The 21,693-nt window shown below is 43.4% G+C and overlaps 1 protein-coding gene across 12 annotated transcripts in view; it reads left to right on the top strand.

Annotated features, from left to right (window-relative positions):
• Window positions 1-19,932, top strand: part of RTEL1 (regulator of telomere elongation helicase 1) — a 70,075-nt gene extending 50,143 nt beyond the window's left edge. For 3 of the 12 annotated variants that reach the window (XM_083618361.1, XM_083618359.1, XM_083618357.1), the window contains exons 26-36: window positions 900-1,050; window positions 3,438-3,586; window positions 5,275-5,370; window positions 6,368-6,578; window positions 7,599-7,736; window positions 10,419-10,532; window positions 11,329-11,574; window positions 12,563-12,760; window positions 14,642-14,785; window positions 15,752-15,855; window positions 18,891-19,932. In XM_083618361.1, the coding sequence (XP_083474487.1) occupies window positions 900-1,050; window positions 3,438-3,586; window positions 5,275-5,370; window positions 6,368-6,578; window positions 7,599-7,736; window positions 10,419-10,532; window positions 11,329-11,574; window positions 12,563-12,760; window positions 14,642-14,785; window positions 15,752-15,855; window positions 18,891-18,971 (1,632 nt within the window). In that variant the 3' untranslated portion in view covers window positions 18,972-19,932. Of the gene's footprint in view, window positions 1-899; window positions 1,051-3,437; window positions 3,587-5,274; window positions 5,371-6,367; window positions 6,579-7,598; window positions 7,737-10,418; window positions 10,533-11,328; window positions 11,575-12,562; window positions 12,761-12,943; window positions 13,122-13,348; window positions 14,786-15,751; window positions 15,856-18,890 lie in introns of those variants that run through there. The other 9 variants (XM_083618362.1, XM_083618363.1, XM_083618360.1 and 6 more) reach the window with 6 other exon arrangements.
• The last annotated feature ends 1,761 nt before the right edge of the window (window positions 19,933-21,693 follow it).

The following is a 21,693-nucleotide window of genomic DNA, read 5'->3' as shown; positions in this document are numbered from 1 at the left end:
CTCCATATCATGCCGTTGTGTCTTAACCTTCACTATTTTTACCATGTTTAAATTAATCTCTGGTTTAACGCAAACAAGCAATTTGCTATTATTGTACACTGCTCTAAAGTCCCACAGTGTTTCTACCAGACTCCTTTCTTCAGCATATTGGGAAGAAACAAATCAGAGGCTGGCTTGTTACATGCAAACCTGTGCTCATGGTTTCTTCGTTTGCTCACAGACCCATGATGGTTACTCAACATCCTTAGCTTACCTCCATGGTTTGTAAAGAGGCAGACACATAATGGCAAGCCAACCTCTCGTTTGTTTACTCCTTGGCGAAGTGATGTAGTAAGAAGTGTTGCTCATTCATATTAAACCGTAGTTTAATTTAAACAAAGGCTTTAAGCAGGGCTTGTGAGCACAGTGCCCATGGGTGGGATGGTGCTCTAGAGATCTTCCCCTGGTGCCCACAAAGCCGCTGAGTGCCACTCACCCACTCATTGTTCCCCTGGTCATGAGGTGTGAGGGCTGTTGCCTTTTTCTCCCTTGAAAAGTACATAGAGCTGGAGGAGGAAGTTGGAAGAGTGATGGTCTTTCTCACTTCCTCTTTCAGGTCTATGGCTCAGATTAATTCCACTGGGTATGATTTTTACCCAGATCCCTTGGAAAAGCAAAGGTTTTTTGTGTGCACTTTCTGTCTCCTGCGGACGAAGGAGGGAGGGGAGAAGGGAACAAAGTGGGTGGTGCCTACAGCACTTGCTCAAAAATGCAAAGGCCTAAAAAGGTTGGTGACTCCAGTTTTAAAGTGACGTAGAGGCTGTAGAGTTCAAGTCATAATATTTAGGCAGGTTCTTAAGATGTTGGAAGTTGAGCGTTCTACATTTTTTTCTTGTGTAATGCTTCCAATTTCTGTGCAGGTGCCTCCTCCCCCACTTCGAGACCCCTCCTGCACCACCACTGGAGAAGAAGGCAGCCCTACAACTTCAGCTTCATGTGAGAAGCTCCTTTCAGTGACCAAAGCCAGCAACACGGACAACCATGTTCCTAGTTTGAAAAGGAAGAGGATAGGTAAGCGGTTGTCTTTTCCCGCTGTGCAAAATAGGCACTGGAATAATCTCACCTCAGAATCTTAAAAAGGCAAGGTGTGCTGAGGTCATAAAATGTCAGCCAAACGAGCTAGGGAAAGTTGAAACACCGAATATTTGTCTGAAGGCGGTTCTGGCATGGGGGAGGGCAAACAAGCCAAGGCTTGAGAATTGCTGCTGTTAGATAAGACTTCTCATGTAGATAGAAGCTTGTAGCATGTATGGGTATTTTCCAGGACTTTGTATTATTTATGGAACTGCAGGTGACATCAGTGGCTAGGAGTACCTCTTCCCATCTTCATTTTGTTCAGCAGCAGTGTTTAGAGAAAACAGACGTGGCCTGAATTACACATGCCTTGGTTGCATATTGGGTAGATTACAGCAACACTCTTTTGTTGGGCTGCCTCTACAGACAATATTTATATCTCACCTTTTAGACTGAAACCCTCACAAGGCAGCTTACAGCAGCCACAGCAATTAATAATAGTATGACAGACAATAAAACACAGAAAACAAAATCAGTGCATCAAAAATTAAAGTAGCAACAACTAAAACATGAAGCCAGATAAAGGCATCATTGAAAAGCAAAGTGGAATTAGAAAGTTAATTAAGGAACTTTCTTTAATGTCACCAATGAAGGGCCCATAAACAACAACTAGCGGAGGGAATTCCACAAAAGTAGGGCCACCACTGAAAAGACCCTATCCCTTGTACGTGCTAAACTGATGCTATTTAGTGATAGGCTAGAAAGAAGGGCTTTTGAGGCCAATATCAGGACCCAGTCAGGTATAATATGGGCACAGATTTTCCTTCAGGTAGTCCTATGCCAAATTAAAACAATGTAACTTAAAACAAATCAGAAGTAAATGAGATATCTAGAGCCAAACATATAGGAACAGACCATACCAAAATAAAACATAATAAATTAATATCACAAAGTATTAATAGCCAAGTAACACAAATGGATTTACATACTTCTGCACTTTATTAGCATTTGAGATCATTTCCAGCTTAATTATTACTTCCCCCGCAGCTGTGGTTTCTTTAAAGGAAGTCAGTATGAACCCATAAAAAATGTTAATCACTTGTGTTCTCACAAAAGGTGGTTTCCATGTATTTAAGACCAGCGTCAGCATTTAGTCAAATATACTAAATGCACCAGAATGATTTGAATGGGGAGAGCCTCTAGATTTACCATATTTAACAATGCTCAAAAGTCCTCTGTGCAGTCATATATTATTCAGCTGTCTCTTTTGAAAACTTCTCCAGGAACATAATCTTTACCATAATAACAAAACTTTCCCTAAAACTTAATACATACATGCTTTGCTTCTAGTCCCAGATTTTTGTTTTATTTCCTTGTCCATGGATGGAGAGGGCATCTTTCTGACACTTTAGTGGACTGAATCTTGCTGCTAAGTCCTTCAAACTTCTGCCTTATTGCTTGTTTGTTTAACTTTCAGACTGCCCTTCATCCTGAAGGATCCCAGGGTGGTGCACAAATAAATGCACATTAAAAATAATGATGATGATGATGATGAAGATGATAAACACTTTTAAATACCCCCATTCTGCCCTGTTGATCACTGCACTCTGAAAGTGAGGACTTCCTGCACTTACCATCTTATCACAATTTGGGAATCTGCTCGTTAGTGTTACGGCATCTGCACTTTGGAATTCCCTCCCCTTGAATAATAATAATAATAATAATAATAATAATAATAATAATAATAATAATATTATTATTATTATTATTATTATTATTATTATTACTATTACTATTACTATTACTATTACTACTACTACTACTACTACTACTTCAACTTATACACTGCACTATACCCGAAGGTCTCAGGGCGGTTCACAACAAGACAACAACTTATAAAATCAAACCAAAAGCAGTAACCCAATAACTCCCCCTCCAAAAAAATCCACATTCTAAAAGGTTGTTGGATGAATATTAGGCACCCTCTCTGTTGTTGTTTTCAGTGTCTACTGACAACCTTCCTCTTTCAACAAGCTTTTTAAGTGGGGATATTTCCTAGACTGCAGCTGTACTGGAATTCTTTGTAAGATCTTTTTATTGTTTGCTTGTGGCCCACATGCTCAGAACATTTTGGCCCCAGCTGAATTTGAAAATAGACTTCTTGCTGGCCATGCTTTTAAAGTGGAGGATGCTTACCTTCCAAGGGCAGAAGTTGGTGTAAATTTTAGGATTCTTCTCATTTTATTCTGAACATCTAAACTGGATATATTCTTCTTTTTACTACTCCTCCTCCTCCTGTCTCAAACTGATCTAACCCTGAGCAGAGAAAAATGAGTTGGGACATTCAGAATCTAGGTACTTACAGGCTGTGTATCTTGTCTCAGATAATGGAGTGGCCACCCTGTGTGTAGAGTATGACCAAAGGCCGTCCACCTCACAAAGACAACCTGGTAGCCTCTTGGCTGCACTGGAGTGCAATGAAAAGAACTGCGGAGAGGCAGGTGAGGAAGACAGCTTGCCAGGAGAGGAACAGGTATGAGAGCACAGTTTGAGTTTCTAGTCCCTGATTTCTCCCCACCCTCTCCCCAAACAGGTAATAGACTAGTATGCTTCTGTTAGGCAGATATCTCGGGCTACAGAGGTGTCACTCAAGCACCACTTCACACCTTTGAAGTTTTTACATGCTACAGTGAACACTACGAGTACACCTGGGTGTACAGGTGTGTGCCTAAGATTCCCATGAGCAAGGGCTTCTCAGTTTTCTTCAGAGCCTGAATATTTCTTGCTTATTATCTCTTGACAAACAGTATCTGTTTTGTTTTACTGTCGTAGACAGAGTCATATAACAGCACTATATTGCTGGAATGAGGTGTGTCTATTCAGTTTTCTCAGATTCTTAGATTCTCAGGTCAAAGCCAGCTCTTCTAGACAAGGCACTTGAGGTCCATTTATCGGCTGTCCTGTCCCTTTAATTTGTAAAGGTAAAAAAGCAGGCGGGGAGATAATTCACAGCATAGTGCTGGAGAAAGGGCAGGGGTTACTCCTTTCCCCATTCGCTGTTTTCCAGATAGAAATTGCCTGTGCGATTTGACCCACTGGGGAGAACTTAAGCATATCCATGTGTTTTCCCTAAAAGGGTGTTTTCCCACTCAAGGAGTGGGGTGAGCAGGGTGTAAAAAAACAACCAAAACACATCCAGTATTATGGTTGCAATCTGAATCTTCCTCACCACACATTCACTTATCCCTTAGTTACTTAGGACCCTCGTATCTATGGGACCGCCTCTCCTGGTATGCCCCGCGGAGGACCTTAAGGTCCATAAATAACAACACTTTGGATGTCCCGAGCCTCAAGGAGGTTAGATTGGTCTCAACTAGGGCCAGGGCCTTTTCAACACTGGCCCTGACGAGGTGGAATGCTCTGTCACAAGAGACTAGGGCCCTGCTGGATTTAACATCTTTCCGCAGGGCCTCCAAGATGGAGCTGTTCCGCCTGGCCTTCGGCTTGGACTCACTCTGACCCCTTATATGGGATTTGGTATATAAATTTTTTCTTGGCTTTTTTGCTGGCCCATGTAGGACCAGCATGGTTAGCTGGCTCAAGTGAATATCTGATGTTTCGTCCCTTTAATGGTCTTGATTTATGGGCTACTACTAAAATGAGGCTGCATTTTAAGCTGTATTTTAATTAACTGTTTGTTTGTTTGTTTGTTTGTTTGTTTGTTTGTTGTTGCTGTTGTTTTTCAGTTACGTTTTATTGTAATTCATATTTGGTCTTATTATTAAATCACACTACTTGATAGTATTGGCTCTGAGTTGACCTGATTTTTTTCAAATGTTAGCAGCCTATTTTTTTATTTCTGTCTCTGTTGAATTTCCCACCCCCAACCCACCTAGAATGTGAGGTTACTAAGAGATGCAGAAGAGATTGACCATAGCTTTGAAGTGCTAGCATTACTTTCCAGTCAGGGAAACCCCACATTTCTAAACGTTGGCTTGCTTTTCCGCCACATCTCCAGGACAATGATTTCCCTTTGTTCTCTCTCCATTAAGTGAGTGTCTTCCCAGAAATGTGAACATCCTTTCATGCACGACATACCTAGTCAGAGCAAAGATTGCTTTTGTGTTCTTGAGCATAGCTGGGAGGGCAAGCCCAGCCTTCAGTGCGGAATTTTTCTGAAAGAGAGGGAGGAGATTGCATTAACACTGTTAACATTTACAGGCAAAACGTTTGTCAACTCTCTCCCTTCGATATGAGAAGAAGCTCATGGATGAGCAGAAAGGAGGCAGGAAGAAAATCAAGATAGTCAGCAATCCGGTATGTTTCAAGGAGTCAGCGAGCTTTACGAGAAATCAGATAATAGGAGAAAGATGAGAGACCCCCTTGAAGCCAAATGCAGGTGTTATTGCTCAGTCCTCAAATGCTTCATTGTTCAAAAAGCACAGGTGGCCTCTTGAAAATGGTGATCTCTAAAAGCCAAAATGTAGATGAGTCACTTGGGGAAACCTTTGGCATAAAGGTTTCGGTTAGTAGTGGGAAACTATTTCCATCCCAAAAGCCACATTATTCGGCAGCCTTTCAGGGGCCTCATGCCAGTGTTAGGTGGGGCCAAGTGCTAAACCAGGCACAGTGGTGCATGGAGCTGTTACCTTTGCATGGTAGGTTCCACTCCAGCCATGCAGAAGTCAGAGGTTTCCATACACACACCCCTCTCCATCCTCCTTCCAGGCAAACGAGTCATTCCAGGCAGGCAGGTGGGCGAAGGCACTCAAGGAGGGCATGGCATGTGGGACCAGTGGGACCCACGGAGGGCCTTGGGCCACATTTGGTACCCAGGCTTGTAGTTTCTCAACCCTGGTTTATTTCCTGAAGCTCATCTCCTAAAACCTTTTGTTTCCACAAACCTTCCCAGGCATTTAATTATAACATGCAACGTACCATTGTTTTTAAATTGTCGCTCTTGTTTGTAATTTAAAAACTATACATGACCGTGTTTTTTAATCCTCCTTTTGTTGATATTTTTAATGAATTTGCTGGTGTTTTTAAACTGCAGGTATTTTTAATTACTATTTTAGATTTCCCTTTGTAGGACAAAGAAGAAAACTGCTTAGAGGTTTTCTATCAATTAAGTGGTATATACACTTTGTTAAATAAAATAAAACAATTCCATCTCCCCTTGGTTGCTTTGGAGAAGGGAGAACTCTTCTTCCCTAATCATTTGTTACAAGGAAGAAATTGGGTCTGGAGAAGTGTGTGCAAAAAAGAGCTTGCTTGTGGATCGTGCTTACTTAAATCTCTCTCTCTCTTTTTTCAGCAGGCTGGCAAAGCCCAAGACCTCTCAGAGACTAAAACTGCCAGGGCTGCAGCTTTCATTGCAACCGTGAAGCAGTCTTTGAGCCAGCTGAATTTTAACACGTTCTCAAGGGCTCTGCAGCAGTACAAAACCACAAATGACTTCAGTACTATGTTGTGCCAGATGAGCTCACTTTTTGTGGAAGACCAGAAAAAACATGTCCTATTGCGAGGTATTGTGGCCCCTGGACGTCTCTTCTGGACACCTGCTGGTTTTCATGCACAAATTATTATGGTTAATGAAAGGTCTTCTGCAAAGTGCAATGCAGGAGACATAACCCGTGTGCTGGTTGCACTTTTTAATTATCCTTTTATTGTTATTCCTACTCCTGTGAAAACAGGTAATGTTGGCTGTTTTTATCGTCTCGCTGAAGAAATCCGTTTGGATTTGCGATTGTGTGTCTGTGATACTGGAAAAACAAGCAGTTTCCTCACTTAACCCTGACTTTTAGGATGCAGACGCACGTTCTTTCTGCTTGGTTATATAGGAGAGGGGTAAATAGTCATTGTTTGGTGATCTAAAGCAGACAGAAGGAGACATCAGAAGGGGGGAAATGCAGGTATTGGGACACCGCGGGATAGACACCTTGGAATAATATCAATAAAAATAAAATAATCGGGCCAGTGGCCTAACCCTGTGTGTTATTAGAAGATGTGGTGGTGGCCACTGGCTTAGATGCTTTTAAAAGGCGATTGGACAAATTCATGGTTGGAGGAGGGTGGTCTTTCAAAAGCTAATAGTTGTGATAACTAGATGGAAGTTTAGATGCAGCATGCCTCCAGATACCAAAGCAGGGAGTGGAGGAACAATGAGGGAGCTCTTGCCTTTATGGGCTTCCCAGAAGCATCTGTCTGGCCACAGCTGGAAATGAAATGCAGGACAAGACAGAGTGACCCTTGGCTCTAATCCAGCAGGGCTTTCCTTTTGAAGATGGTTTTGAAAGAAATTTGGTATTAGCGGCAGTTTCCATCACTTGTCAGAACTTGAATAGACTGTAACATGAGCTATGGAACATTAATCTCAAGGTGGCAAGCCGCCTTTTGTCAGTGTGCTACTGTTGTTCCCTGAAAATACTTTGGAACAGGCAGGTGGGGGGTGACAAATTTCTAGGAACATATTGATGCCTTCCTGAATAAAGCACCTTTTCAGTGTTTGATTCTATGAACTTACCCTTCCTTCTTTTCTATGCAAGAATTTTACCAGTTTGTTCGGCCGCAGCACAAAAAGAAGTTTGATGAAGCTTGCTGTTCCCTGACGGGGCTGGGCTGTGGCTACAAACCTGAGCACAGCCTGAAGCTAGAGGAGAGGCTGCGGCTGTCCAAGAACCCAGGTGAGAACAGCCTTACCTTTGAGGAGTTGGCAGCCCTCTGAGAGTTCCTGCCTCTGTATGTTCTCAGTCAGGATCAGGGAGGGATTCTTGGCTTTAGAATGCGTGCATCATTGTTCTGTCATCCCGAGTTGCTGCCCACCTGATCATTAAGTCCTTAAAGATCCCTAGCTCAGTGTTCCCTGCACTGACTGCCAGCAGCTCTCTGGGGTTTCAGGAATTGAACCCGGAACCTTTTGCAAGCAAAGCATGTGCCCTGCCAACAAGCTAATTCAAATTCAAAAACCCTTTATTAGGCATAGCAAACCACACATCAAACAGACACCGTATGCAAATTGTGCAAAATACGAGCTCAGCATAACAAGGTTTGTCCCAGTCAGATCTTTAACTCCAGAGGAAATCAATTTGCATAAATAATACAATACAACACTACCACATCACCGATCAATTAAGAACCACTAAATCTCTTTATAACGGCCCAGTCTTTTTACATGGACAGCACTCAAAAATTCAGCCACTATTAAAGTAATTTGATCATTCCTGTCCAAAAGCAGGTCCTGAACCGTTGGTATCATAGAATTCAGCCTATTGACTTGTAAGGCCTCTAATAATTGTCTTCTGGCATAAATGCCAAAATCACAAGAAAAGAAAATATGCTCCAAAGTATCAGGTTTCTGTCGCAGAGAAGCTCTGATTCTGGGAGAGCTAAATATCTTCCTTTCACTGTCATTGAGGGAAACATATCAAACTGCCAACAAGCTATGGCAGCTTCTTTGGAAGAAGTGCTAAAGACCCTCGGTGCCCGTGCCGTTGCTAAAAGAAGCTTATGCCTGCGTGGTTAGTGGATATGACGTAGGAACAACCTGGCAGCACCGTCCTCCTTGAGTCCTAACCATTTTGTGGAAGCTGTCAATCAGGGACAGGTAACCTGTGATCCTCCAGATCTTGTTGGATTTCCAACTCCTAGCCAGCGTAGCCAGTAGTTTAACTCCTTCCTGTAAGTCCTAGCCAAGGATAAAAGCCTTCTTAGTAATAACCCTGGGGTGCACCCTACATATTCCAATTTAGGGGCTGTATTCAGTTATTTCTAACCTGGTAGGACCTTGCATTGCATCATGGGTTTCTTAACTCTGTGAGAGTTTCTTCATGAACAAAGGACAGGTTTCTAGAGCAGCAAACACGGAAATCATCTCTCTTCACTTTCTCGGCGCCATGCATAACTTTAAAAACCTTGATTATATCCTCCTTTGCTCGCCTTTTTTTCAAAACTAAAAATCCCCAGATGTTGTAACCTGGCCTTTTAAGGGAGTTGCTCCAGCTTGCAAGAGGAAGAAAACCACCCCGTGTCAATTTGACTTCAAATGTTTCCCCAAAAGTAATTAAAATATTATATAAACCCATGGTCCCACTGGTTTCCTACCTGGACCCTGAACTGAACTTTCCAGTCTCTTACTAAAGCTCCATTTTGCTCATTAGACCAAAGTTCCATTGAATTTCCCTCCTAGAATATCGTTCTCCACCCAGAACTATCCTCTGCTGGGTGGATAGCACACTTGGTTAGACTAGAGCCTGGTGCTGATAACACCAAGGTTGCAGGTTCGATCCCAGTCAGGGACAGCTGCACATTCCTGCATTGCAGGGGGCTTGGATTACATGATCCTCAGGGTCTCTTCCAACTTCATGATTTACGGTATTTTGGATGTGTCCAAAATACCATAAATCAGTGACTAATATATGATATGTCAGTGACTAAGATGCTGTTGTGTTTCATTCCCTAATCTAGCTTTTCTGTGGTGAATTCAGTCTTTCATAGACCTCAAGACCTCTCCTTTGCACTGATAGGAAATACTCCCACAAAAAGTCTGTTGCATACTCAATATTATACTGATATGATATTGGCTCTGCCAGACCATTTCAGCATACTAGTTCTGTTTTTTGTTCTCTAAATAAGTATGTCTTGCTCAGACCTAATTGAGGAGGCTTACTGCAACCATGACCAAGTGCCATTTTGGAGCACTGCTACCTCAGCAGCCTTGCGGTGCTGAAAAGTACCTCAAAGGTCATCTAGCAATGCAGGAATCTCAACTAAAGCATCCATGACAGATGACCACCCAACTTCGCCTAAAATCATCCAATGAAGGAGAGTCCACCACCTTCCAAGGGAATACATTCCACTGTTGAACATCTCTTACCATCAGGAAGTTCTTCCTGATGTTTCATTGAAATTGAAGCCATGGGTTCAGGTCCTACGCTCGGGAGCAAGCAAGAACAATTGAAGATGGCTATCAAGTCTCCTCTTTTCCAGGCCAAACATACACAGCTCCCTCAACCCAGTCCAATAGCCTTGCCGTGCCACTGGAAAACTACCCTTCAGATAGGCACCAGTTGTACTTCTTATTGTACACCACTTTGGTATTGTTTTAATGAGATACTGTATATATGGCAAACAAATATGTGGTATATTTTAAATAAAAATGGTCAGAATTGGCCTCCCTTAGGAAGAAGTTGTTATTCTGTTCATTCTTCCTATTGTTTGGGAAAGGGGTTTTCCTGTCATTTTAGGATTAAGAATAAGGATACATTGCATTGATTTCGTTGGACTTCCTTTCTTTTGTTCTTAAAGTACCCTCAAGACTTCCCACCTTCATTCAAGCAATTTTTGTATCTCGTTCTCTTTGATATTAGAGAAGAAATGTGATGAGAAAACCACCTTTTCGGATAGTTCAACTGGGCAGCTGAACACTGAGCAGCATTTGAATAAAGGAGGTTCCCACCTGACTTTTGGGTCGGACGGTGCAGGTATGCTTCCTGTGAAGAAATGCATAAAGTATGTTAATGGCAGGAGCAATAAAACTTGGTTTTAGTTCCTGTATGTCAATGAAAGTAAAGAAAGAAAAGTGGTCCCTTGAGTCAAACCTTCACACATTCATTGGGCTGATATTAAGATCACGAGATTGCACACAAACTCTCCCCCCCCACCCCATCGAACAACCCTATGTTTTTAATTTTATAATTGTAATGATTTTTTTTTTTTACTTAGTTGTATTTTAATGGCTTCTAACCCAATCATGAGATGTTTGGGGTTTGTTGTGAAAGGCATCAAATAAATCTGGGATGGGGAACTTGTGGTCCTCCAGATATTGTAGTTCAGCAGCTCCCAGCATCCCTGACCACTGGCCATGTTGGCAGGACGGATGAGAATTTGATTCCCACAACTTCTGGAGAACCAGAGGCTCACTAACCCCAATATCAGGGTTAAGATTAAATAAGTCTGTGAGTCACTTTTGACTCATTGAGTTAGTTTTGACTCACACATGATTTGCGTACCCTGTACATGTTAAATTTCTTTTTTGTTATCATTTTTCAGCATTGCACATCCATCACTAAGGAGGAAACTTTTCCTATGGCTTACATCAGTGTGTTGGGCAGTATGCAAATAAATTGCTGTGCTAGCAAAGCAGGATCCCACCTCCTCCAAAAAGGGGGGAAACCCCAAAAACCCTAACAAGGAACATTCTTAATTTTGCCTCATCTGTTTCAGACGGCTACATTTAGGATCCTGTCCTTATGTGCCTTGCCTTGTGCTTTTTAACAGGAGGAAACAGTGCCTGTGTGACTGCTGAGCCCTCCAAAAAAATGCCCAGCTCCCTAAAGGAGAGCCGTAACCAAATAATCCGATCAGCCTACCTGAGTGACCTCAAGGTGGCTCTGGACCAAAGCAGCTTCAGCAGTTTCTTTTCAGCCCTGTCAGCATACAAGAAGACTGATGACTACGATGCCATGGTGTCTGTGGTTGCAGCCCTCACCACAGAGAAGCCAGAACATTTCCATCTGCTACAAAGCAAGTATCTGCCTGATTGTTTCTCAGAGTGTCTTGCTGCCTGCATAACTCTGCTCTTTCCACCCACATGTTACTAAGCCCGTTTCTCAGTGTGGTGGGGCAGTGAGTTCAGTTGCCATTGCTAACAAGCTGTGCAACAGCCGCGGCTGAACTTCTTTATGGCACATCAGTATCAGATATGGGTGGGGGAGAAATTTGCATTTTGATCCGAATTTATTTCATTTGAAAAGGTTTGCGGATTGAAACACATCTAGGCTTTGAAATTTACCTTTCCAACCAAAAGCATGCTGGAAAATACATATGTTAAGGGCAATAGTTCATATACAGCGAAGGCGCCTACTTTGATATCAGCAGGCAGGGAGTTCCAAAGTGTGGGTGCTGCCACACTGAATAATTGATTTCTTACAAATGCAGGTATTGATTTGGATAGACAACAGTTCCACTAATAAGCTCATCAGCCTCCAAGGAGGTAAAAGATTAAGTACCATGCAAAAGAGGCACTCTGTCTTTTCATCTCACTAGATTACTTTAGAAGCACCTTTACACTCAGACAAGTTGACTCAACAGGCCAGCTCTGGATCTTGTACAGTCATCCTTGGCACTAGACATATTTAACCAGAAAACTGCAAGGCTCCAGACTTGTCATAGTTGACCTCTGTAGGTCTAAGACAATCATGCAATATTCCATACTGGTTCCCAAGAGGATTTCCCCAGCATGTGTTTTTCAGAGGGCAGACAAGAACGCAATCATTTTTGCTGCTCTTTGTGTGAATATGACATTCAAAGAGTCTTTCTGACTAGTAAAATGATTCCACCGCAGTAGCTAGAAACCAGAACAGGCTGGATTTAGTGACCAGCCAAGAGGGGTTTTTTGTTGTTGTTGGTCTTGATCATTTTGAAGTGTTTTCCCCATTCCCCTGGAATTCTCTGGCTTATGACAAGCTGGCTCCAACTGTGTGTGCACGTCATTATTTGTTTATGTTCACAGGGTTCTCCATGTTTGTGCGCCCCCATCACAAAAAACAGTTCAGACAGATGTGTAAAGAGCTGACTGGAATGAGTTGCCCTGAGGAGAGTGAGGAGGCTCTGTTACCAGCACAGGAGGAGGGCTCTCTTGGCTTGAGGGACTCAAACTGCACGGTGGAAGAGAGTAAAATTCAGGATAAAGCTGCCAGCCCAATCCCAGGTTTGAGTTGCTTATTTCAGTACAGTTTCCCCTCCTCCCCAAAGAAGTCTGCTCCAGGTTTTCTTCTTTCCATCCACCGATAAGTGAAATAAAAAGAAGCTGTAGCTTTCTCCTGTTCAATGAATCAGAGGAAGATTATCACAAGTTTAAGGAAAAGATACAGCAGCCTGGTTTTTTTTGCAGTGAAATTTGCTGCTTAATAGGAAAAATGCGGCACCCCCAACCCTGGCACAACAAGCAAAAATAAGGCAGCAAATGTGGCCTCTTTGTTTGCTCTCCAGATAAAATTAAGTTACAGGTAGGTAGCCGTGTTGGTCTGCCGTAGTCTAAACAAACAAACAAAAAAATTCCTTCCAGTAGCACCTTAGAGACCAACTAAGTTTGTTATTGGTATGAGCTTTCGGGTTCATGCACACTTCTTCAGATAAACTTGTTCAGGTGTGTATCTGAAGAAGTGAGCGTGCACACGAAAGCTCATGCCAGTAACAAACTTAGTTGGTCTCTAAGGTGCTACTGGAAGGATTTTTAATTTTTTTCTTTAGATAAAATTAAATATTGCTCATCAGTACTTCTTTTGTGTTTACTCAGACAACTAAGGAAGAATGAATTAAGGATTAGCTGTAGCCACAAATCTCACCCAGATTTTTGGGTTGTGAGTATACTATTATAAAACGGCCAGAGCAGGCTGACGAAGGCTGAAAGTATCTGAAGCTGGCAGTTCACACTGCACCTGATGTGTTACATATTTTTGTTGGCTAATGGTGCAGGGCATTACTGCCATAATGGATAACTTACTTTCAATGACACAGTAGATAAGTGTTCTTATCTACTGTCTCCCCCCCCCCTCCAATACCGGTAGTTTCCTGATTACTCATCCCGAGAATACAGATGCTTTGGTGTTGCCCCACCTGCCAGAAGGAGGCAGAGCAGTTTGTAAGTTTGACTCCTCTGTAAAGATGTTTTCATCTTCCCAGACCAGTCCTATCGCTCTCTTCTTTCACACTACAATATGATAACAGCTACAACAGCTACCTAAAGGCAATTCACAGCCCCAGATCAGTCCTGTCTCATGGTACGAAACAGGTTCTGTGGTGGAACCTTTTCCTTTTCTTGGAAGCATATGGTGGGCATTCTATCCAACTTCTTCAGGTAGTATCAGTGTAAATTATATCATTTTGCTTATACAGTGGTACCTTGGTTTAAGAACAGCTTAGTTTATGAACAGCTTGGATTAAGAACGCTGCAAACCCGAAAGGATGTGTTTTGGTTTGTGAACTTTGCCTTGGAATAAGAACATGTTCCGCTTCCTGTTGAGCGTGTTCCATTTGTAAATTGAGTCCCCCGCTGCTATGGGAAAGCACGCCTTGGTTTAAGAACGCTTTGGTTTAAGAACGGACTTCTGGAACGGATTAAGTTTGCAAACCATGGTACCACTGTAGTTGCTAATAACACTGGTTTTAGTTTGTTCTTTGAACTGTGCCCTGGGTTTAGTCGTGTTGGCTTTTGTCTTCAAGGAGAAACATGTTCCTGCTCTTCGTATTAGCATTTGTGTCCTCCTGTGTGTCTCCCAGCAGTGGTTATCCCATTGGACAGTCGAGATAGTTTCCATCCCAAATCCAAAACTGAAGCCCAATTAAACTGGACCTATATACATTTTTCACCTGAGTTAAACTAGAGTCGATTGGCCATCCCTCTCTTGAGTGTCCAGGAAAGGATTGTTGGCCATCAGCCCTGTAGTTATTTAAATTGTGGAGCAAGTACCATGTGTCCTAATCCTGGAGGATGGGTGGTATAAATAAGCAATAAATAAATGGAAGAAAAAACTGCTCATACATAGTTGTGTGTGCTTTTTGAGATGTAACTGTATGATCTCCAATGCAGGTTCCTCCAAGAACGAGATGCGAGAGAAGAGCCTAAGTAATGCCACCCCTATAAGTAACTTGGAATCACAGAACTCCAAGGGAGGTCCAAGCAGTGTCCGCACACCCATGGATTCTGACAGCGTGCCCATCTCACCATTAAGGGGTACGTAAATATTGGTTCAAGGGACGCGGGTGACGCTGTGGGTTAAATCACAGAGCCTAGGACTTGCCGATCAGAAGGTCGGCGGTTCGAATCCCCGCGACGGGGTGAGCTCGTGTTGCTCAGTCCCAGCTTCTTAGCAGTTTGAAAGCATGTCAAACTGCACGTAGATAAATAGGTACCGCTCCGGCGGGAAGGTAAACGGCATTTTCGTGCGCTGCTCTGGTTTGCCAGAAGCGGCTTAGTCATGTTGGCCACATGACCCAGAAGCTGTACACCGGCTCCTTCGGCCAATAAAGCGAGATGAGCGCCGCAACTCCAGAGTCAGCCAAGACTGGACCTAATGTTCAGGGGTCCCTTTACCTTTACCTTAAATATTGGATCAGGTAGAAGCCCTTCTTCCTTCAAAAGAAAGGATACCTCAACTGCATCAGAAATACATTATGAATGCAGTAGCTCAATGACAGGGCATATGCTTTACATGCACCAGGTCCCAGTTTCAGTGTGCTGCGCCATCAGCTAAAGGACCTCAAATTTGAAGGGTGGGAAATGTTTGGTTACCTAAAGCCTTGGAGAATGTATGAGTCAAGAGTAGACAGTAACAAATTGGATGAGTTAATGGCCTCATTAAGTAAACAGGAGCTTTATATATTCAGTTGTCTAAAGGCTTTCCAACCTTGCCACTAGCTGCTGCTGTTGCCAAAATTTGAGAAGAAGACAATTCCATTAGCTAGTTCCTATCTGTGTTCATTCTGGCTTCTTCCCAGAAGAGGCTAGAGGTCAGAGTGTGTTTTCCTTCATCTCTGCAGTCCTCGGGGAACTATAATATCAAACAGCAATAAATCTGACAGCTTCTGTTGTACGTATTTTATCTGTGCAAAAAAAAGCCACTACTGTGTAGGGGGGCAGTACTTCAGCTGCCAAAAGGAATCCGTCTTTTAACAGTCACACTCTTTTTCAATTTTCCAGAAGGGTTCCAGTGTGGAAAATGCAAATCTGAGCATAGTGTGCCTTTTAAATGCCAGCTGTGCGACTTCACTTGTTGCAAATTGTGCTGGGAGAGTCTCCTAAAGGTTGGTTTTGCTTGTCGAAGTTTTGCTTTCTCCTTTCCTCAAAACAACACTGTCTGATTGGTTTCCCTGTTCACTGGTAGAGCAGCTACTTCATAATATTGTAATGGAGCCATTTTCCCAGTCATAGCTGGCAGGGTTAGTGCCAGATTGGCAGTGTGTCTGCACCACCAGCATCACAGCTTTGTCCCTTCTCGTAAGCCGTAGTAAGTGTGACAGGAGGTCAGGTAAGCAGCTGCATCCTGCCCTGCTCACCACTACTGGTCATTACTTACTTTCCCTGCCTCCTAAGATGTGTGACTTGCACATTTTAAAATCTGTTTTCAACTGTGGAGTTGTTACAGTTTTCCTCTGCCAGAAAAAAATGGGTTGTTCTTGTGGTCCATTGCAGCCATAGGCATCCTCTCTCTCGTGAGGCAGTGGCACAAACAAGCATGCACAGAGCTTTCAGAAGGTACCAGTAGCACCTGGTCATTCAGCTTTATTCAGGGAGTGTGCATTGCAGAGAAGGACAATATGTGATTTTCCATGTTCGTTCTTTGGAGCTATCACTGTTCCGGTTAAGCTGATTAATGAGAGAAGATAGGATGACTGAGAGAGCAGCAAGTACAGGGAGTTACTGTTAGAATTCCTGCTCCATGATTGCAGTCATGGCATTGTTGTCTATCACATGATGGTGTATATTTTGACTCAAGGAGGGAAGTGACGGAGACAGGATGTCTGTGTTACTGTGTTCCATGAAGTGGGACTATTGTCCTTTGTTCTTTCTCTTTGCTGCTAGAGAGAGAGGGAGCCATGTTGTAGTGTTCCATGTGTGTTTATATGTAAATAAAGTAGATTAGCCAACATGCTGAGTTGCTGAGGTCTGTCACGCAGGCATGACTGCAGTGTACTCTGGGTCTGTCACGCAAGTTGCGAAGACTCTGTGGATCTCTAAGTGTGCCGATGTCTGTTGGCATTGGTTGCTGTGATGTTCGGGCAGAAGAAAGCTTTTGAAGCTCCCGAACAAACGACCAGGAGAGAGAGAACATGCCAGTCGGGTATGTGTCTCTACCAGGGTCCTACTCGAGTGTAGGCTGAGCTCCTGACAGTTACCCCCCCCCCCCATTTAATCATGGAATTGCAACAGTTCCAGAGAAAGAAAACCACCAGTTGGCAGTGATCCTTTATGCTTATTTGAAACAGAGCTTGTTGAGTAGGGACTCCAGCCAACTCCTACCCCGCTTCCCATTACATCTCGCCCCAAACCCTCATCCCCTTACAGCGCTTTTACATCCAATCCCCATCCCCTTCTATCTGCCACCTCCACCCCATTGCCAATCCCCATCCCTGCACAGCTCTTTCCAAACTCCCTGAAAGTTCACCCCAAACTCCTCCATGTGACACAGCTCACCCCAAACTTCCCTGTCCCTCAGAGTGTGAAGCCAATCCCCTTTCTTATAGGAGTAATGCGTCAGGCATGATTGCAGTGTACTCTGGGTCTTGAACCACGCAGCCAAAACTTAGCTCTTCTTGTCTTACTAAGGCATGTAGGTCATTAGGAGGTATCAAGCGACCTCTCTGCCCCTTTTGGCCACCAACAGGGTAGTAAGAGAAAGCATCTAATCATCACAGAGAAATGAGGCCTATTTAGGTTACCAAATACAGTGAGCAGCATGTGGAATTATGCCTTCGGAAAGTTCTCCCTGACAAGTGACCTGTGAATTGGGTCCTTGAAGCATTCATCTTCTTCCATGAAGTGCCAACAAAATAACATGCATGGACATGGCCAGTTTGCAAAAATCAGCTAATGTTTCCCCTGATGGGAAAGAACCTGACTCAGACATTATCAGGGGTGTGGGAGGCAATGCCAGTGAAAACTGAGGTCAGCAATTGTTACCCAGAACCGCGGTGAGTTCACTTCTTTAACACCTTTGGAACGGTTTTGCTTCCTCCTTTCCTAGACAGGGATTGCATAAACGAAGCAGGAACTTAGAACTGAGCTCTAAAATCCAGAGTTGGGCAATGCCTTTTATTAGAACTAACCAAAATGTCACAAACGTGTGGCAGCCTTTTGCGTTCGACCAAAAACAAAGTGAAGGGGAAACGTGTGTCAACTTCATATTTTTATTAGAATTATAAATAATTAAATAACCTGTCAGATGAATAAATGCTTCAGTAATAAAGCCATAAGACACCCAAAGTCTGGTGTGCAACCCCTATCTGTCCCAAACCTTAAATAAAATATGCAGGTTCATGAGATAAAGGAAGAGCAGAAGATACTTAGAAATCAAACTGTTAACTAAAGTTAGATTATCCCCCTCAGTTGGCCAAGCATTTTGCAAGCTTTGCATTGCTTCTCTATTGTGGCTTATTGTTCTATGAAGTTCATTAAAAGAGTTTTTTCACCCTGTGGTAACCTTCGGTTGGAGAAGCCATTCTGCAATTCTTGGCTTTAAGGAAGCAGGTTCTTAGATTTGGCTTTTAAGTACATGACTGACCCTTGTGTGCTTTGCTTTTATTTACTAAACTAGCTGCTGTTGCTGCCCCTACCTGTTCTGCTCACCAACCCCGCTCCCCCCCCCCACATGAGCAAACACCCCTCCCTTTACCCCTGACCTATCCTCTTATCGCCAAACCCCTTTAAAGAAGCGGGGTGCTTTAGAGAGTCATTTGCAAAACGGCTCTCTGAAGTGCCTCCCTCACCTGTTAAACCTCTCTGGGGACGCATGTAACAGGGATGGTGGGGAGGTGCTTCAGAGCAAACTGGTCTCTGAAGCATCTCTTCCCCCTTCCCATTAAACCTTCCTTCCCCAGTCATACATCCTTACCAGATCTTGGAAGCAAAATGAGTGATATAATTTGGGTTAATCATGTGTGAGTCAGATGCCACCGATTGAGCACCAAAAGCTTACTTCTTGTTGTTCTTGGCCCTTTGTATGAGTTCTTGGCAGAATGGCAGACGTCAAACATCTTTATTGTTCTTAGTGGAGTTGCTCATGTTGGGCAGTGTTCATTTCCCCCCCTGTTTTCTGCTTCACCCCCTCCTCACCCCTCAGGTTGACAAGAAGTGCCCGGAATGCAAAGCTGATACCAAGAAGAGACATTTATCTATGAATTATTGGCCAGATCCCCAGTGAGAGAGGTATACATTGAGGCAAAAATAGCCCAGGACCATGGAAAGGAAGCAATGTGTACATTTGTTTTAAGCAAGCTGCTCTTTGTTCTCTGGACTGATGTTGCCACCTCATGCCGCCACCCTCTTGCTGAAGTTATTCCATCAGTAGAGATTTTCAGCGCACAGCAGAAGCTTGGAGAAGCAGCATTGTCTTCACGGTGACAAATGCCAGCAGAAGGTGAAAGGACAGAGTGATCTTTAGGATTACAGTTCCCCTGATACTCTCAAACATTCTAACACTTTTGCAGCTGTTGGGCTCTTAGAATGACGTTTTTACACAAAAGCATAAAATCATTTTTCTTATAAGAGTCTCTTCAGTGAGGCAAGATAATTATGGCTTGTCTCCCTGTGGACAGTTTGTGGCTTCCATGCCTGCTTTGTAAAAGCAATCACTTTGTAGGTGCTAAAAAAACTCTTTGAGGTGTTGGCAGGCCTTGTGATCTATTGGCCAGCTGCCTACCAAAAAAGTTCAGAGAAACTGACCAAATGAAAACCTCAAATTGAGGTGGATTATCTGCTCATTAGAAGGCTGTACGCATTGATAGTCAGCTGTCAATTTTGATAGTTGATAGTCAGTGTAATTTTGGTGAGTCCTGAGCTGGTGCTCAGGCTAATTAAATAGAAAGCCTCTGAATTTCGCTGCTTGTGCTTCGTGTCGGAAACTTCTGCTGATAAGAAGGGATTCTGCTCTGCTCTGCTTTCTGATGCTTCAGAAGGATTTCTGCAACAACCAGTTGGTTCTGTTGCAAAAAATAGAAAATAAATGGAATAATTTTAAAGTACATTAAGTGCTTTTATATTTTTATAAACTGCAAGTATTTTTGTGAATTGACAAATTGCATCAGTTTTCAAAAGTGGGAAATAGTACATGTTAAACTATGTCAATAAATAAAAAACGCATTCGCCGTGTGGCTTGAATATCAGCAGCATTCCAAACATTGTGGACAGCATCCAGTGATGGCCACCCACTTGCACAATGGATCTCTGCTTGTACAATCAGACTCCTGGTTTCTCTTTTCCCCACTCCAGCCCTCCACATAACAAAATTAACAGTTTTTTGCTTATGGTGTGTCACTTGGCAATAAAACATGTGGGTGAGTAATCATGGCTTCAGAGGTAAAGCTAAACAAATGGGGTTGCATTCACTTACTGAAAATAATGCAGGGTTTTGTGGGAGATCACTGCATATGGAGGCGAAAAAATTGTGTATGGAGCAACTGATGAAAGGAAACACGGAATATTTTAAGACTACTGAATACTAGGGAAACAGTTATCTGAGGAGGGTGAGCAGAGCCTTCCAAGGTCTTAGGCATCTCTTACACTAAAATTTAGGACTCCTGGGCATCTGTTTGGTGGGCAGGGGACCAGTGCTGGCAGTTAAGGCTACAGTGAATGATAGTGGATGGGGAGCCAGCCTGTACACTGCCTCTGATTCAAAGAAGTCTCTATGCAAATAACTGTCCTTAACCATGAGAAAGGCTAGAACAACTTTCCCCTTGCTTTCTGGCTACAGACCATCTCCACCTCTCCTGACCCAAGAGCAGTAGGGTCAATTCTGTAAGGTGCTTCATTGCAAGCAGCTTTCCTGTAGCGAAGTTGCTTGGAGAGGAGGAGCACCTTGCAGGACCAATGCCTCCACTCAACAGACGTTGCACCATCAGGCTCCTCCCTTCTGGGAACATGCAGCTAACAGTCAGGCAAGTCTTGGCCTTTTCATTGAGTTTTCCCACCTCTTGCCTGCTTTGTGCCCCACTCCTTGACAGTCTCAGATTGCTCTGGGCCACCCATCCCAACTCAGAGCAGTCCATAGAGGTCTCAACTTGACTCTGCTGATAACAGAATCTCTCTATAGGCCCAACTTGGCTCAGGCCCTAGCCAAACCCACTGCACAGTTCAAATAACTAACTTACAGAACACAAATACACACACCTAATTTTGACTCTCTTGGAAATAAGTAGGCTATTCAGTTGCTTTCAGGGAAATGGGTGAATTCTAAGAATTTTCAGGGTGTGGTCTTAACCTTTGCAAAGTAGTAGAGGCTTTTTCTTTGATGCCATTTTGCAACAAAGAAAAATAAATTGCTTCCAAGCAGCAGGGGGGCTGCCCTCAGCTGCCTGGCCAGATTCCTGGTGCAGAATGCCTAGCGGGAACTATGCTGCACCATGATATTGCCCTGTTCCCAGGTGAATTCTTGGGTGGTTTTGAATGGGAACTGGATTAAATTGTGGAGGATAGGTCTAGCGGTGGCTATATTGTCCATGACAGCTAAATGGAATATCCACATTCAGAGACAATGTACTTCCAGTAGAGACTGGTTCGTTAGGGCAAAGGGGGCAGTGCCTGACCAACCTCAATCTGCCCTCAGCCAGCCCCCTACTATGCCCAGTCCAGTGGGTGGCATTGGCTGTCAGTTTCTTCCTCAATATACTCAGTGTTACACTTGTGCAACTCAGCAGCAGGGAGGATGGGAACGAAACCGGAATTTCTTGGCTCTGGCTCCATCTACTGTTGGTCTCCCTACACACTCCGTGCCTCCCAGGCTCCACTGTGTATCTCTGAATACAAGCCGCCGGTGGCAAGCAACCAGTCCTGAGAGATCTTCATTAGCTCCCAGTACGTTTCCGAGCACAATTCAAAGTGTTGGTGCTGACCTTTAAATCCCTAAACGGCCTCAGTCCTGTATA

This window comes from Podarcis filfolensis, assembly GCF_964270895.1.
Source record: "Podarcis filfolensis genome assembly, chromosome: 6".
NCBI lineage: Eukaryota > Metazoa > Chordata > Lepidosauria > Squamata > Lacertidae > Podarcis > Podarcis filfolensis.
The sequence above is the reverse complement of the archived record's forward strand: the minus strand, read 5'-3'. Positions and strand labels throughout refer to the sequence as shown.